At 47.0% G+C, this 14,936-nt stretch overlaps 1 protein-coding gene across 7 annotated transcripts in view; it reads right to left on the reverse strand.

Annotated features, from left to right (window-relative positions):
• LOC119437428 (glycerophosphocholine phosphodiesterase GPCPD1-like) overlaps positions 1 to 14,936 on the reverse strand; it is a 178,179-nt gene that overhangs the window by 23,740 nt on the left and 139,503 nt on the right. For all 7 annotated transcript variants that reach the window (XM_049660528.1, XM_049660527.1, XM_049660532.1 and 4 more), the window contains 2 exons: positions 12,475 to 12,567; positions 3,651 to 3,884 (listed from right to left, as the gene is read on the reverse strand). In XM_049660528.1, coding sequence (XP_049516485.1) covers positions 3,651 to 3,884; positions 12,475 to 12,567 — 327 coding nt within the window. The remainder of the gene's footprint in view (positions 1 to 3,650; positions 3,885 to 12,474; positions 12,568 to 14,936) is intronic.

Here is a 14,936-nt window from a genome sequence, read left to right on the forward strand (position 1 = left end):
CCGCGGCGGCATCTACTGCCTTAATTCTAAGTGTTTGTGGAGTGCATTTGAGCGACTTTGCAGAACGAGTGAAGTCGCCTGGACTTGCTATTGCTGCCATCGTCCATGTCCCTGCCTGCTGTCTCGGCCTCAAATTGCAGCGGAGGCCCCTCCCTGTTCGCGGTCCGATGCAGTAGCACATGGCAGCCACAATGAGCGAGGCCCACCATCATACACGCCAACGAGGATGCGTCGGTGTGAGGTATATCGTGCCGGCGCGTGTGCCGCTTCGAGAAAGTCCTGACCCGCTGTTCCCGGGTGGACATTGCGGCGCGCATCTTGAGGGCAAGCCATCTTCAGCCCCCGTCATCGTCAACCACTGTGACAGCTGCCATATCTGGGCGGCCGCCACACAGGACTGTGCTGCCTATCAACGTGGACTCTGCCATTTCCTTCCGGAGTTTACCCTCGCATCTGCCCCAATAATTTGTCAATGCCGTTGTTTCTGCCGTTATGCCATTATTTCTCCGCCGTAGAGCAACATTTGAGAGTGGAGGAATGTGGGAATCCTCGGGTCCCATGACCGCCGCACGCGCAGCGAATGTCGCGTCAGGTGCATGCGCGCCAAGAAGAGTTGGGAGAGGGGAAACTTTCCTTCCGCAGGCGGCGCACGGGAATCGCAAGCGCTATCAGCGCCACAGGGTGGGTCACGTGAGATCCCGCTGACATCGTCCGGCTCTCTTTGGCCCTCATCAAGCGGCGATAGCGGAAGTCTCCGCAGCCGCTCCCGTATTCCCACACGTGGTTAGTCAACCTCGTTCTTGCCGCGGCATTCGCCGCGGCCGCCCATATTCCTCAGTTGGTAAGTCAGAAGCCCTTCTTTACCTAGTGTATTATTCTCTTCGAGGGAACCCTCAGCGATGTCAACTATAGCTAGCTGGCCTGCTCGAAGTATTAGTTGCAGTCGTAATAAATGCTCTATGAGTGTACACATGGTTGTCGTCTATTGTTTTCTCGAGCTCGTACCGGACCGCGGTTGATGCGCAGGCACGCGCCAACCGCGGGGTTCAGTGTGCCGAGGCGGAGAGCCGTGGGCTTTTCCCCCATATCCCGACAAAGAAAGGATAGCCGTTACCGAGTGTGCTGGCTGTTGACGAGGATTGTCGGCTGCTGTACTGAAGTGATGAATTACGCGAGTGCACTTTGTTCAAACTTCCTTTTTTCTTTACGAAAACATTTTTCACCAACCGCAAATGCCCCATTGTTGCCTTTGAGCAAGGCTTAGAAGATAAGGAATAGATAAGGATAAGGTGGTTGAATTAAGTTTTCACACAAGAAATGCACATTTCTGCACTATGGACCACTCTCTCGAAACACAGTATTCGAACATTTGTTCCAATATAAATGATGCAACCTGTTTTTTCCCAATATTATTCCGCTGTCCCCAGAGAACAACTTGGGTGATATTGAAGAAGATTGAGAGGGGGCTAATTTTTAGAAATATTTTTCAATAAAGTAACATTTTTCTAATTTTGATGTGTTTAGTAAAAACGTTTATTACTTTAAAAATTCATAAAAAGGATAAAAATGCACAGGTTCTTTATCCACTTAAAGGCCTACCTCTGCTGTAAATCACAACAACCTGAAATGTACAGTGCTCACAGATTTAAACGCGTCAATTTAGGCCTAACCAATGCGCATGCTTTTGTTTCCAACAACAGTAGTTTGTGCGACATGGCGCAATCTCGACTCGTATGCTTAGATCAGAGTCCGCGTCACCTTTCGTGACCACATTCAAAGCAACATGGCATGGTACTCACGAGCAATAGCACAAAAGGAGTGTTTTACCCAAAATTTGCCTGTCGTGTTTCAATCCTTGAGCACTGTACAAAGAAGTAGCAACAGTCCCAAAGATGAGCAAGTTTGAAAAATATAGCGTTTGAGAATTTTTTAAATAAGTTACTTTGTTCAGAAGTCTGGAAAATGCTGCGAGCTGCTTCCTATATGCATTGCAAATATGCATTGCAAACAAAAATATTCGCTATATTATACTTGTGTGGCCTTAAGCATTGTCGTGAACTTAAGAAAAAAAACAGTAAAATTGTCGTTGTTGCCCGACGACTTTTCATTATTTTTTTTCCCGTTTGGTAATAGCTTTCTTTTAAAAAAGTAGCAGTTTAGCACTATTCAGAAATGCATGCGTAATGTGTAAAATTATGAGAAAAATGTAAAATGTCAAGTGCACAACCTGTTTTGATCTCTTGTGGAATTGACTACATACTATATTATCGTGCTTGCGGCTCTTCAGTTTCTAAGCAAATGCTTTTTCGCATATTTACTAGGACATGCTAAGGTATTTAACATAACGAACCCGGGTTGAAGCGGTTTACAGTGGGATTTTCAATGATTGGTACCAACTTCTTGAACGAGAAGTTTTTCCAGAGATGAGCAGTGTGTGGTAACACTGCTATTCTAGGTGTTCTCTTTCATGGGTGTAATGTTATCGAAACAGATTATTCAAAACCAAAATTTTTACCAGAACCATATAACACGATACGTCTTCAATCACTTACAATGTTATGGTGTTTAATGTGCGTTCATTTTAAGTTGCATGAATAATTTGTTCTCACCATACCATATACTACTAGTGCCCCTTGGCTGGCTCGTTTGGTTGCCCCAGAAAGGTGGCAATACCTGCTTACACCCGTGAACCAGGGCAAACTTTTCTTCAATTGCAAAGCTTTCTGGGAAACCCCTGTTACGGAATGCAGCCTATAAACCACGTTTACGTGAATACGGTAGAAGTGTATCACATTAATTTATCATATCGCACACTCATACGCCACCATTTACATGAATCAATTTTCCTGTGCAGCAATCTAACGTAACCTATAGAGTCACATTTTAAAGTTATCGCTCTCACATTCCGACAAGCCTGCTTTTACCGTCGCACTGTGAAATGCACCGAAAGTACCTGCAGTGTGTCGGCTACATTTTGTCAGGTTCTTCATTTGTCCAAGTGGACAAATTTACACGTTTGTTTTGCGGAATGTATGATATTGGATCATAATACTAAATTTTCACGATGTGTCTACAACTGTTGCCATGTCCCATGGTAGCTGAGCGCAGCCGCTTCGACTTCTATCTCCTTAAAGTGGACCTGGCTACGTTAACGCCGCAACTCAAATAACTTGACAATGTTAATCTCATTTATTATTGATCAACCACAAACCGCCATTTTTGTTGCAATGTCCCACAATAAGGCAGCTGCAGTCGCCGATTGGTTGGCCGGTTTCATCCTGCAGTGAATGCTTACCCATAATTTCCGATACGATACACTTCTGTCTACATGTGCCGCTGAAATGCGCATTTTCCATCTCAAACTACTCCTGTTTAGCACTTTGACACGACATGTCTTCCTAGTGAATTACCTCATTTACATGAGATGCCATCACTTCTGTCACATTCATGTAAACGCAGCTATAGCTGTCCAATCAGGGGGCAGTCGCCCTGTCAAGCTGCTCAGTGCAGCAGTTTATGTGTGGCTGCTCATTTCCTTTCTACAAAGAGAAAATAAACAACTGTTCTGTTATTTCATGCTACTTGATACGAACATTCCTTTGCACCCATAAGCACTAGTGTGCTGAAAAACAGGGCATTTGAACACTCACACGAAACTGCATGGGGCACTTTATCTCAACATTGAAGCCGACTGAGGGGTCAACTGCCTCAAGCACGTGCTGCAGCGTCGGGAACGGCTGGTTGTCCTCAAGGTCATCCTCGCGGAAGTCGTAGTGGTGGCTCTCGTGCACTGCAGGCGCCAGTTTGAGCCGCTGCAGTTGTGCTACTGTCAGGTCCTTCACTGCTAGTTGCAGCTTCTCCTCCTCTTGCAGCGGAGACTTACGCTGCAAAGTTGCACATGCATTGTGCAAGTTGGGCTACTCGTATTACTACTATACTGTATTTCATACTTTGCAGGCAATACTGCGGAACCTATGAAAGTAGTTTGGTCATTGAAGTCCCACACCACATGTTTCACTGTGTAGTTGTTTTTGATCTGCCATGCTTTCTACAGAATAACTACTTCACATATATTACAACTACAACTTGTGGATATAAGGATATGTCAGAACACATTTGTACACCTTTGCGCTTCCAATATACAACACAAGTTTTAGGGTTTTGTTTATGAGCACGAGCGGTGCGCTGTGGCCACTGATCACAAACTTGTGACTCCACTCATTTAATGATAAATAGGCTGAGAACTGAGACATCTATTCAATAATTACACCACACATTGCGACTTAAAGATACTATGAAACTTAATGTTACATTGACTTACATGACATGGAAGGCGAGCAGTGAGCCTTCGTAGCGTGGACTGCTGTAGTATAGCTCACCCTTACACCAGTCAGATACCTGAGCTATAAAGCTTTGTAAGGACTAGGTGCATTTAGGAATCTAGAAACACATTTGTAAATGTGGAACCAATCAAGAGCTAGCAGCAGTCACCATTTAGCAATATATATTTACCTGCTGTCTCGGTTAACACAGCGTAAATTCTAAATAAAAAAGTATTCTGTGCAGATGAAACCAGTTGTATGTTCTCAGCAACATTCTGCAGAAGCCTCCAGTATTATTTTGCACTCTTAGCAAGTTATTACTACTGATTAACAGACTGATAATTAACTTCAAAGACAATGTCAATACATCTAAACTTCAAGATAACGAAGTCGTTAAAAGAGGCACTTCGTTTTATCGAAATTTTATTATATTAAAATTCAACATAACGAACTCGTTAAAAGAGGAACTTCGTTTTATCGAAATTTTATTATATTAAAGTGACTTATCATTCAAAGAAGCATAGCTGCTGACAAAGTTTTTTTTTTAGAAGGGGTCGTCAAAAATGTCCAAATAACCAGGCAGTCCCAATAGTCCCGAATGAATTTAAATGGAATTTGAGAATTGGCGATCACAGTTATGGCTTGAAGCTGTGTTGATCTCTTCAATCTCTTCAATGCAGCCCGCAGAAAGGCGAAAAAAATGCAGGTCCACCGCGATCCTCTCACCATACTGTAGTGTGATTTGATTGCTGCTAGTGAACATTTCGCATCCACTCCACTGTTGCAGCTTGACAACAAGCTCTGTTATTTGCCAACAGTAGCTATGTTCAACTCAGCAAACTGCTGTGCACACAGTATGACACACAGAATCAAAACTCTCAGGACGCCACAAATAAATCTTTGCTTTTAGTCACATAGAAATAAGCCGACAACTTTATTGACAGCAACTTCGCTGACGGTCGCCACATTTGATGTTTTGCCGCATTGCACATCATGTCAGAAAAATCCAATCAATTTTCAGGAATCTCTCCCTTTGTTCATGGACACAAGGATAGCTTCTTTTGACTTCAAGATCGCAGACAGCAAGCCCTGTGGTATCCCGAAATGAATGCGACATCCTTTTTCTTCACACCGATTGAAATTGCTTGCAAGATACCAGCTTCCTCAAGCGATAGGGCCTTGCATTCAGTACCGCTACTCATGCTGTCAATGTTTAGCCTCCAGGAGCTGGGATGTAATCAAAGGAGAGCGCTAGCCACAACAAGAACCAGGCACTGACGCGAGGCATGCATGGACTACAGAGCTATACTTTGTAGAATGCGCCAATACGACACACCAATACGTATGCCCCTTAGTGCCTCTGCTGAACACCACCCAGACAGTGCATGCTGCCAGATCTCGGAGGCCATGGCGAACTATTCATCGAATCGCTTTGCTGGCTGCTCTTTGCCACACAGTGCGCAAGCTGAAAAGTGCTTTAGCAAACAACCTCGTGTCATTCAACGATTTCACTATATCAAGGTTAAAAAGATATGGTAATCAATGGACATAAAGTTATGGAAGGTTACTTTATTACATAGAGAATTTAGTTATACAGTAGACTTCAGTTAATTCGACTTCGGTTATTTACATTTTTCAGTTAATTCGATCCCGGCCAAAGGTCTGGCAGGTGTACACACCTCTATGGGACCCAACTTTCCTATTTCGGTTCTAAAATTGGCTTTCGCTGAATAATTCGAACTTGACGAGCCAGCACACACACACCCGACGCTTATGATGACCCCAATAGTGACCCCTTTAGTGGCAGTGTCTGTCTCGGTGGAGCTTAGAAGACAGGGAATGCATTGAACACACATCACCTTCCGTCGAAAACGCCTATTTTCAACCAGCCCTAGGAACATTTTCAAGCTATAACCGTAGCTCACAATGTCCGATTACGGTATTTACCCAATTCTAATGTGCGTCTTTTTTTTTTCTTTCTAAGAAAATTCAGCCAAAAATTGCCTGCGTAGTGCAATCGGACACGGTAGCAAAAACTGATTTCACAGCTTTCCTGTGCTTTACTGCATAACACTTGCATTGTGGCAAAGCTGACAAAAAAACAGCCACTGTTGTGCAACCCATATTAGACTCTCAGTAATATTATTTTGCTAGAAAATCGGATGCACATTACTTTTGTACTTCGTTTAGGAGCTTTAAAAGGACCCTGAACCACCCCTCTGGCTTCGTGAAAAAAAACAGTCCACGGTAGCATACGCTGGTGTGAACAACTCAGCTAAATTTTGCAGTCGTGCACGGCACGGCACGTGGACCTCGCAAGTGGAGTGAATACTTCCTTTTCAACCGAAGCCTCCTCATCACTCTTTTCTGGACGCTTTATTTCATAATACACTCAAGCCTCGTTAAAACGAAGTTGAAGTGGAGCCAAATGTACTTGGTTATATCCATTATTGCCATTTAACGCAATATATGCCCAATGGGGTGCACAATTGTAAACATGGCAATAAGAAGACGGCTTTGTGGTCCGTGAAACTGCTACACGGTCATGCATGCGATGAAATTTGAATATAACAACAAAACTATCTTCGGCGTGTCCAACACGCGACTTTAGCACCTGACGCAACAGCCTTAATATAGCTTGCCTTCCGTTCTATTGTGATGGTCTTTTTCTTCTGCTTTCCACTTGGCTCATAGCAGTCGAGCGTGTGGCACACAACAAAGCGCTCCGCTGAGTGCGCCGGCTTCGCTCGGCCGGCTCGTGGCCTCAGTTCACACCGGTGCCAATGCAATCTCAGAGGCCACACCCACTTTTGCACTAATCTTTCGCACCGCCGCGCATAGCAACACGGGCAGGCACAGGCATGGCCTGGGCATGACCCCCGAGATCCTACCGAGGAGAACTCGGCGGCCAGGCCCAGCTGCGGCGGTCTGCGTGGTACACCCCAGCGAGAGAGATAAGTGAATGCACTAATCTTTCGCACAGCCGCGTAAGCACGTCGCGACTCGTGCAGGCTTGTGCGTGACCCCGAAGACTGCAGTGGGGAGATCTCGGAGGTCACGATCAGCTGCGCCTGTCTGCGTGCCACAAGAAATGATTGCCCTATCTACTGCGCCGCTGCCACACACGCAGGTCAGTGGAGAAGTGCGATAGTGAGCCTCTGCTTGTGCCGCTTGAGCACAGCTACGCACGGTGGCGAGAAAGACCAGTGTTGTTCGAGGGCTTATTCGACACGATAAACCGCCGAGGCAAAAGAGTCGTGAACCTCGCGGAAAGTGATGTCCGCGGTGCAACAGCCAAAATACGATTTGGAGCAATTTTTGGAGCAGGAAAATCCAAATTTGGAGCAGGTTACGGGGAAAAATTACACTGTTTTGGAGCACTAAATCTCAAATTTGGAGCAGTTTCACAAAGAACGATTGCTCATAAAACGCCATAAAATTTACCTCGCAAAATAAACGCACCCCTCCCACAACTTTGCATTGGATTTCTGGGGAAAAAAAAAAGTGTGTTCATTACGCAAGTATATACGCTAATTCACATTAGCAGCGTAGGTGAGGGCAGGGGCGCAATCGGAGATCATCGTTCGCAGCGCACATTCAGTTTCGCCGTGCACGGTTGACCTAGGCCGCGCCCGGCGAAATTGAACGCGTGCTCCGAACAACGACCTCGATCGCGCCCAAGCAGTGCACTGCACGCAACTTTTTCCGCCCAACCCATGGAAAGTACACATGCATTTCTTCGCGAGTGGTTGCCTTTCGTTTTTTTTTTCCGACGATATGTCACGACATTCTGGCGGTAGTCGAAACATGCAGCGACCGAACCCTTGCTAGTTTTGTGCATTGCGTCGCCTACAAAGCTCACGCCGTCAGTGCTGGGTCGCTTGCTGTACCGTACAAGCGAGCTTCCCGTGGAGCATGGGTTCACAAAGTGGGTTCCACGGAACCCTGGGGTTCCGCAGGCCCCTGCTCGGGGTTTCGCGAGCCACTGATAAATTTTCCGTGGTCCCACGCTCGCCAATTAAGTGGCTAAAACGGCGAACAAGAGGTGTGCTCGATCCACAGAACTTCCATTACCCATGCCCTACTGTCAAAAAGCACATCACAGCGCGTAACGGCAGCGCATGAACTGCGCAATAAATCCGCAAGCAGCTTGTAGCCACCCAACCTTCGAAAATGGGCAGCGCGCCTAAGCTTTCGCACTTGAATCTCGGAGGCCGTAACTTACCAACATGTGCATTTCTCCTGTTGGTAGATAGGGTAGGTGCCGATAGCGTGCGCACTGACGTATACGTCGGAGGAATAAAAAATAAATGCGCGGAGAACCACAAATGCGCGCGGCAAAAGAGCAAAAACGGCGCTAGCGTCCAAAAACGAATCGGTGCAGTCCGCATCGCCATGGTCCTCAGCGGCAATCGTACACGATACGTGACTGACAGCAATGCCGGAATGCTTTGTGCTTATTTGTGCCCTCAAAGCCCTTATTGTTGTGTTAATCGCCACGCGTAACACCGTGTTGGCGGCTAGCCGCGTGCTTCCGTAAGTGCACAGTCGCCATCTGTGATCGCGTCGATAGCCACCACAGTTTCGTCGGCAGCGGTTGCGGCAAATAGTAGTTTCGTTTTTACTCGGTGCCAGCTGCATGCCTTCATAACTACGTAGTCGCCATCCATGATCACGACGATAGCGACTGCGGATTCGTCTATACTTGTTGCAGCAAATGGTAGTTTCGTTTTGACTTGGTGCGTGCATTGGCCACCTGCCTTCTGAACCGCAAGGTCGCCGTCCATGATCGCGTCGATAACGGCCGCGGTTTCGTCAGCAGCGGTTGCGGCAAGCAGTAGTTGCGCTTTGACTCAGTGCAAAACAAAGATTAAGAGCACCGGCTACATCGTGATGGACGGACGATTTGTTGGCGACCAGCTCCCGAGCGAAAAAAGAACTGGATGTGCGTGCGGTAGTGAAAACCGTATCTGCAGATGAAGACGCATGCCGCGGCCGTGCTGCGAAGGATGTTGCGAGGCCTTCGCTGCTGCTAGCCCTTAATCAGTCATGAGATTACAAGAACTTCAGCTTCCCAACTGCTTTTGCGCAAGATAGAAACAAGATTTGCGGATGCATTCTGTAAATAAAAGCGTGTTGACGTAGTAACCATTCATTTATTGTTTTCTTGATACTCTGGATAATTCGACATTAGTTTAATTAGGACATCTTAATTCGGTTAATTCGGGGGAGGGGGGGGGGTCCTTGGCGCCTCATGGAGCTTAGCAGGGTTAACGAACATGCTTGAGAACCTATGCCGTGGTGCATTCGTACCCGCTCCACTCGTGACCGCGTGCACAGATACGGCAAGGATCTTGTTGAGTCAACCGGCAAAGGCGAACTGCTTTCGTTACTGCAAGCAACGCGCACTGGACGGACCATTTGTTGGCGACCAGCTCCCTAGCGAAAATATAACCGGATGTGTGCGCGGTAGTGAAAAGCGTGTCTGCAGATGAAGATGCACGCCGCGGCCGCGTTGTGAAGCATGTTGCGAGGCCATCCCCACTGCTAGCCTTTAATCACTGATGAGATGACAAGGATTTCAGCTTCCTCACTGCTTTTGTGCACTGCTTGCTGATGCATTCAGTACATAAAAGCGTGTTGACGTAGTAAGCATTCATTTATTATTTTCTTGATACTCTGGATAATTAGACATTAGGTTTAATTAGGACATTTTAATTCGGCTAATTCGGAGGGGTTCCTTGGCGCTTAATGAAGCTTAGCAGGGTTCCCTGGAACGAACCTGCTTGAGAACCCCTGCCATGGAGAATTCGTACCCGCTCCGCTCGTGACCGAATGCACAGATACGGTGAGGATCTTGTTGAGTCAACAAGCAATGGCGAACTGCTTTCGTTACTGCAAGCAAAGCGCACTCCGCGTCTCCGCGAGATTTTACTGCATATACAACACGCCGCATTGCAACCAGCAGCGAAAATATTCTTAGGCGCCAACCACCAAACATGCCAACGGCGCTACTGGTACTGTAATGGCGTGTGAAGCTGCAAGTTGCCAACGCGGCCTTTATTTCCCGCTAAAACTAGCGTAACCGAGAAATTTCGCGACCGGTCGGGCGTTTTGCCGCAGCGTGGCACAATTTCAACGTATATCGCGGTTTTGGCGCAGCCCGGCGCAAAAATACGAAATTGTATCAAAATGGCGCAATTGGCGCAGCTGTTGCACCCCTGTGATGTATTCGGCATGCAACGGTTGGGTATTTTTTTTTTTTTTGTTTTGGAGACTAATCTAGTTCGTTCTTTCCATTGGCAGGACAAGTTCACTTTATTAAAACGAGGTTTCAAATACAGGGACCTCTATGGGGATTTCAGGTGGAATTTAATTTGCTTTGTTATATTCATTATTTCGTTATAATCCATTGCGTTACAACGAGGTTCGGGTGTATGGCAGATTACCATCCGCAGCTGCTACTGACCTATAGCTGACATCAATCAAAAAGAGTGTTTGGATCAGTGGGCTTCTTCCTACTGTTATTGTGAATATTTATCGATGCAGTTTAATAAACAGGCTGAAGTAAGCGAAAATATGCTTTCAAATTCCGATAATTATGCACTTCCGGAAGAAGCCGGCTATTGTCTGCTCACGCTCGGCCGTTCGCGTAGAAATTAAACTTTGGCCACCCTGCTTATCGGTATCATAGCAGTCAGGTCTTGCTAATTTCGACTGGTTTTGAACACTCAACTAGCCTCGAACCACGCGAAAAAAGACCATACACACGCTTGCCAGAGCACGCTCATTCCTGGCCGCCCCTGGTTAGATGCTTTGGCATACTTCACTTCGCAATGATCGAGCTGATGATAGCGCTTCGAAATCCCTAAGTTGAATGTGGCTATCCATCGGTCAAGCTGGTGCGTAGCACAGCCACACAGGAGCACATGAGCGCAAGCGTGCACTCTAGCCCTGTCGTGCACAAAGCAAACACTGCAGATGCATGTAGCTGTGGTCTGCTACATAGCGTATATATCGCGTCCGCCACGGGGTGCCGCAACGAGTCTACTGGCTGACGTCGTAGGCGTCGTGGGCAAAAGTGGAAATAGTGGCGCCTATGTGAGCACCCGAAATCAAATTTCAATTGTGCGCCATAGTGACGTACAGTAGGCGGAGCGTTGTGGGCACACCCCGCTCTGCCATAGCCTACGCAGCGCAAATCATTGGAGGAGGAGCAGAAGCACCACAAACGGTATGTTTGATTGTCCATAACTCCGCTTCTGCTGAATGAATTGAACATTTCGCGGCAAAGTATTTCTGGAATAGGCCAACTTGACTTAAAATGCATTTCTCGACTTCAATTAAAAGTGGTTCAGGGCCCCTTTAATGTAATTTCTTTGTTAGTTTTCAGGTTTTCAGGTTAGTTCAGGTTAGAATCGGGCAAATACAGTCAATTGAATCAGTGGTGTGTAAAGTCATTTTTTCTGCAACTTGTTTAATTCAACCAGCCAGATAATTTGATCAATTTCATCGGTCCTATTAACAAAAGTCTACTGTATTAAGGTTCATTATTTCATTATGTCGAGGTTTAACTGCATGAGGTTTGTGCAGAACATTTGAAAACATCCCTGTCACTTGTTCGTAACCCTCCATTTTGAAAAGAAAGCCCACAAAATTTTTACAATGCGGCTGCAGTGGCTTATATTTAAGTGCAAGAAACACTGTACAAATGGTAAAACATCCCAAACAAAGTAATCTTCTCAAATCTCAAACTTTCAACAAACATAGCTTTGACATGGTGGCCGTAAAGTTAATATCTAAAATGTTTGTTAATCATTGAGTACTAATTATTATGAATAGGAACAATGAATACTAAAGGCTTGTCCAGGAGGTTGCTGTCATCTGCACAGATGGCTTCACTCGCTTTTAATTTGTGCCATGTAAGCTGGGACACCTAATTTCTGGTTGTGTAGTAGCATTCCCTGCAAATATTGTATTTACTTTACCATAATTACATAGGTGGATGGTCATGACACACGAAAAAAAAAAAATACTGAAGTATATACCCTAAGCTGTCCGGTATCAACTGTCAGTTTTCATAGACCGTGTCAGGTGTAGATGCCTGAAGTTAACAAGGTCATGTCCAGTTTCGAGCTCGTGGTGCACGCACCTTCTTCATGCAGATGCATATGTGGTAGTCATGGTAGATGACCGGAACCTTGTCCTTCGAAAGCTGCACATCCAGTTCCACCATGTCTGCACCCTGGATCACACAAAATGAATGGCCAGACAGAGCATGAACAGGAGAACAGAGCGCACAAAGGTACCAGTGAAAACACAGGCATTTCAGTTTGCACTCGTGCATCCCTTAAGGGGGGAGACGGGTCTTTGGGACCGGAAAATGGTGAAAAAGTCGATTTTTTTTATATGGCATTTTAGCGTTCTGCGAGCATTTTTCTATCTGTCTGCCAATTTTCACACGCCAGAAATCGGTAATTTATTCGTAATAACATTTCAAACAGCACGCGCGAGTCGAGCTCGCGCGGAATCCGACGCCAAAACGGCAGTTTTCTTTCGACGCAGAGCTGCCGTTTCGCGAACACCGTAGACGCCATCTTGGTCTCGTTTGAAAGAGCATTTCTTCGTTTTGAAATTCCCGCTGTCGCCACTTCGTTTCACTCATTGGTTGTTTAGAAAAAAGCCAACAAAAAAAAGCAACATGCGCAATGCTATTGGCTACTGGGCGCACGTGAGGCCACGGAGCCATCTCATTGGCTGAGCGTGACCCGCGTCGTCTGCTTGGCGCGTCGCAACGCAAAAAAAACGTGACAGTTGGGCCGCCATTTTGCCAGCACTTCGATCTGCGCGCTTACGACCAAAGCCCTCGCAATGCCTGGTTCAGCGCGAAAGTTCCATTCGCGGAATAAGTTTGGCAAGAAAAGGAAGAAGTCTTTGGCCAACAACTTCAAGGCTCGTCTACCACCGGGAAGCGTCGACAAAGAACGTGATGGGTCGCCAGCCGCCGCCGCCGCCGATGTAAGCTTGTCGGGCGTCTGCGATGCTCCGACAGATAACAGCCGCGTCTGCGACGAAGGAAAGAAGCCGCTGCCGCGTCGATCAGCGGAACGCGCGGATGAAGATCGGGGCTCCGTGTCACCCACCCCAGCCGCCGACAAAGAGCGATTCGCCGAGTCGCCCGAGGCCGCTGACGGAGAATTAGGCCTCGCTGGCCAGCCGGCCTGCGGAGTTACGACAAACAGCGGCCGCGTGCGCCGCGATACTTTGATGCTGATGCCGTCAGATCTGCAGGCAAGGCAGACAAAAGCCGATACAAAACTGCGGGAACTTGCTTCAACCGCCGCGACGAAAAGAAAATTTGATTTTTTTGATGACAGCAACGACGCACCGGCCAGCGCTGCTCCGACTCAACAGAGCGACAAGGAGAGTTTCTTCATTGCCGATATTCAGTGTTTGAGTGGACTGCTCGGCGTTCTAAAATGCAAATTTTGCGGCGGCGGCAACGTCAGCTTGTACAAACGCGAGAGAGAGTATGGCCTTGCCGTGAAAGTGTGTGTCAGCTGTGCAAACTGTGGGGACATCGCGGAAGGATGGAGTTCTCCGCGGGTGGACGGCGATCAGAAAGTGAATCCGTTCGCCGTGAACATCCTCGCCGCTCGAGCGATGCAGTCTACTGGCAATCGTCAAGCAGCAATGAATGACATTTTTTCTACTATGAACATTTCCCATCGCGGTCTCCATAAAAAAACGTGGCAGGGATATGTCAAACAAAAGTTGACTCCTGCAGCAACTCGCGCAGCCGAAAAAGTCACCAGCGAGTGCGCGACGTCAGTTCGGCAACTTTATAAAGAACTGGACATTCAAAACGCCAACAACATTGCCGTTTCATTTGACGGCTCGTGGATGACACGCGGGCACTCGTCTCACATAGGTGTGGGCGCGGTGATTGAACTCTTCACTGGGCTAGTGCTCGACTATGTTGTGTTGAGCAACTTCTGTGCCGGGTGCGAACGAGGGCCGAAGGAAAACGATCCAGCATATCAGACTTGGCGGGACAGCCACATGTGCCAGAAAAACACTGCAAAGAAAGCTGGCGAAATGGAGGTGGAAGCAGCTGTTCTCCTTTTTAACAGGTCTCTGAGAAAAAACGGCCTCAGATACACGACCATTCTTTCAGATGGTGACAGCCGCGCTTTCCATGCTTTGCAAGAAGCAGATGTATATGGCTTCATCAAAATCCAAAAAGAGGATTGTGTGAACCATGTACAGAAGCGCATGGGCACTGCCTTACGCAATTTGATTGCAAGGCACAAGGGAGGCAGCTCTGAAACCCTCGGAGGAAGGGGAAGGCTTACTGGTGACCTCATAACAAAGTTGAGCTCGTATTATGGCTGGGCCCTCAAATCGCACAAGGGAGATGTTGAGGCCATGCAAAGGGCTGTAATGGCGACATATCACCATGTAACTTCAAATGACAATGTGTCAAATCACAGCCTATGCCCGGCAGGCCCAGATTCTTGGTGCCGCCAAAATGCAGCAGCAGCAAAGGGGGAACCCGCTCCCAGGCACCATTACAATTTGCCACCCCATGTGTCTAAAGCTCTGCTACCGATT

The sequence above is a fragment of the Dermacentor silvarum genome, chromosome 1 (assembly GCF_013339745.2).
Source record: "Dermacentor silvarum isolate Dsil-2018 chromosome 1, BIME_Dsil_1.4, whole genome shotgun sequence".
In the NCBI taxonomy this organism is placed as follows: domain Eukaryota; kingdom Metazoa; phylum Arthropoda; class Arachnida; order Ixodida; family Ixodidae; genus Dermacentor; species Dermacentor silvarum.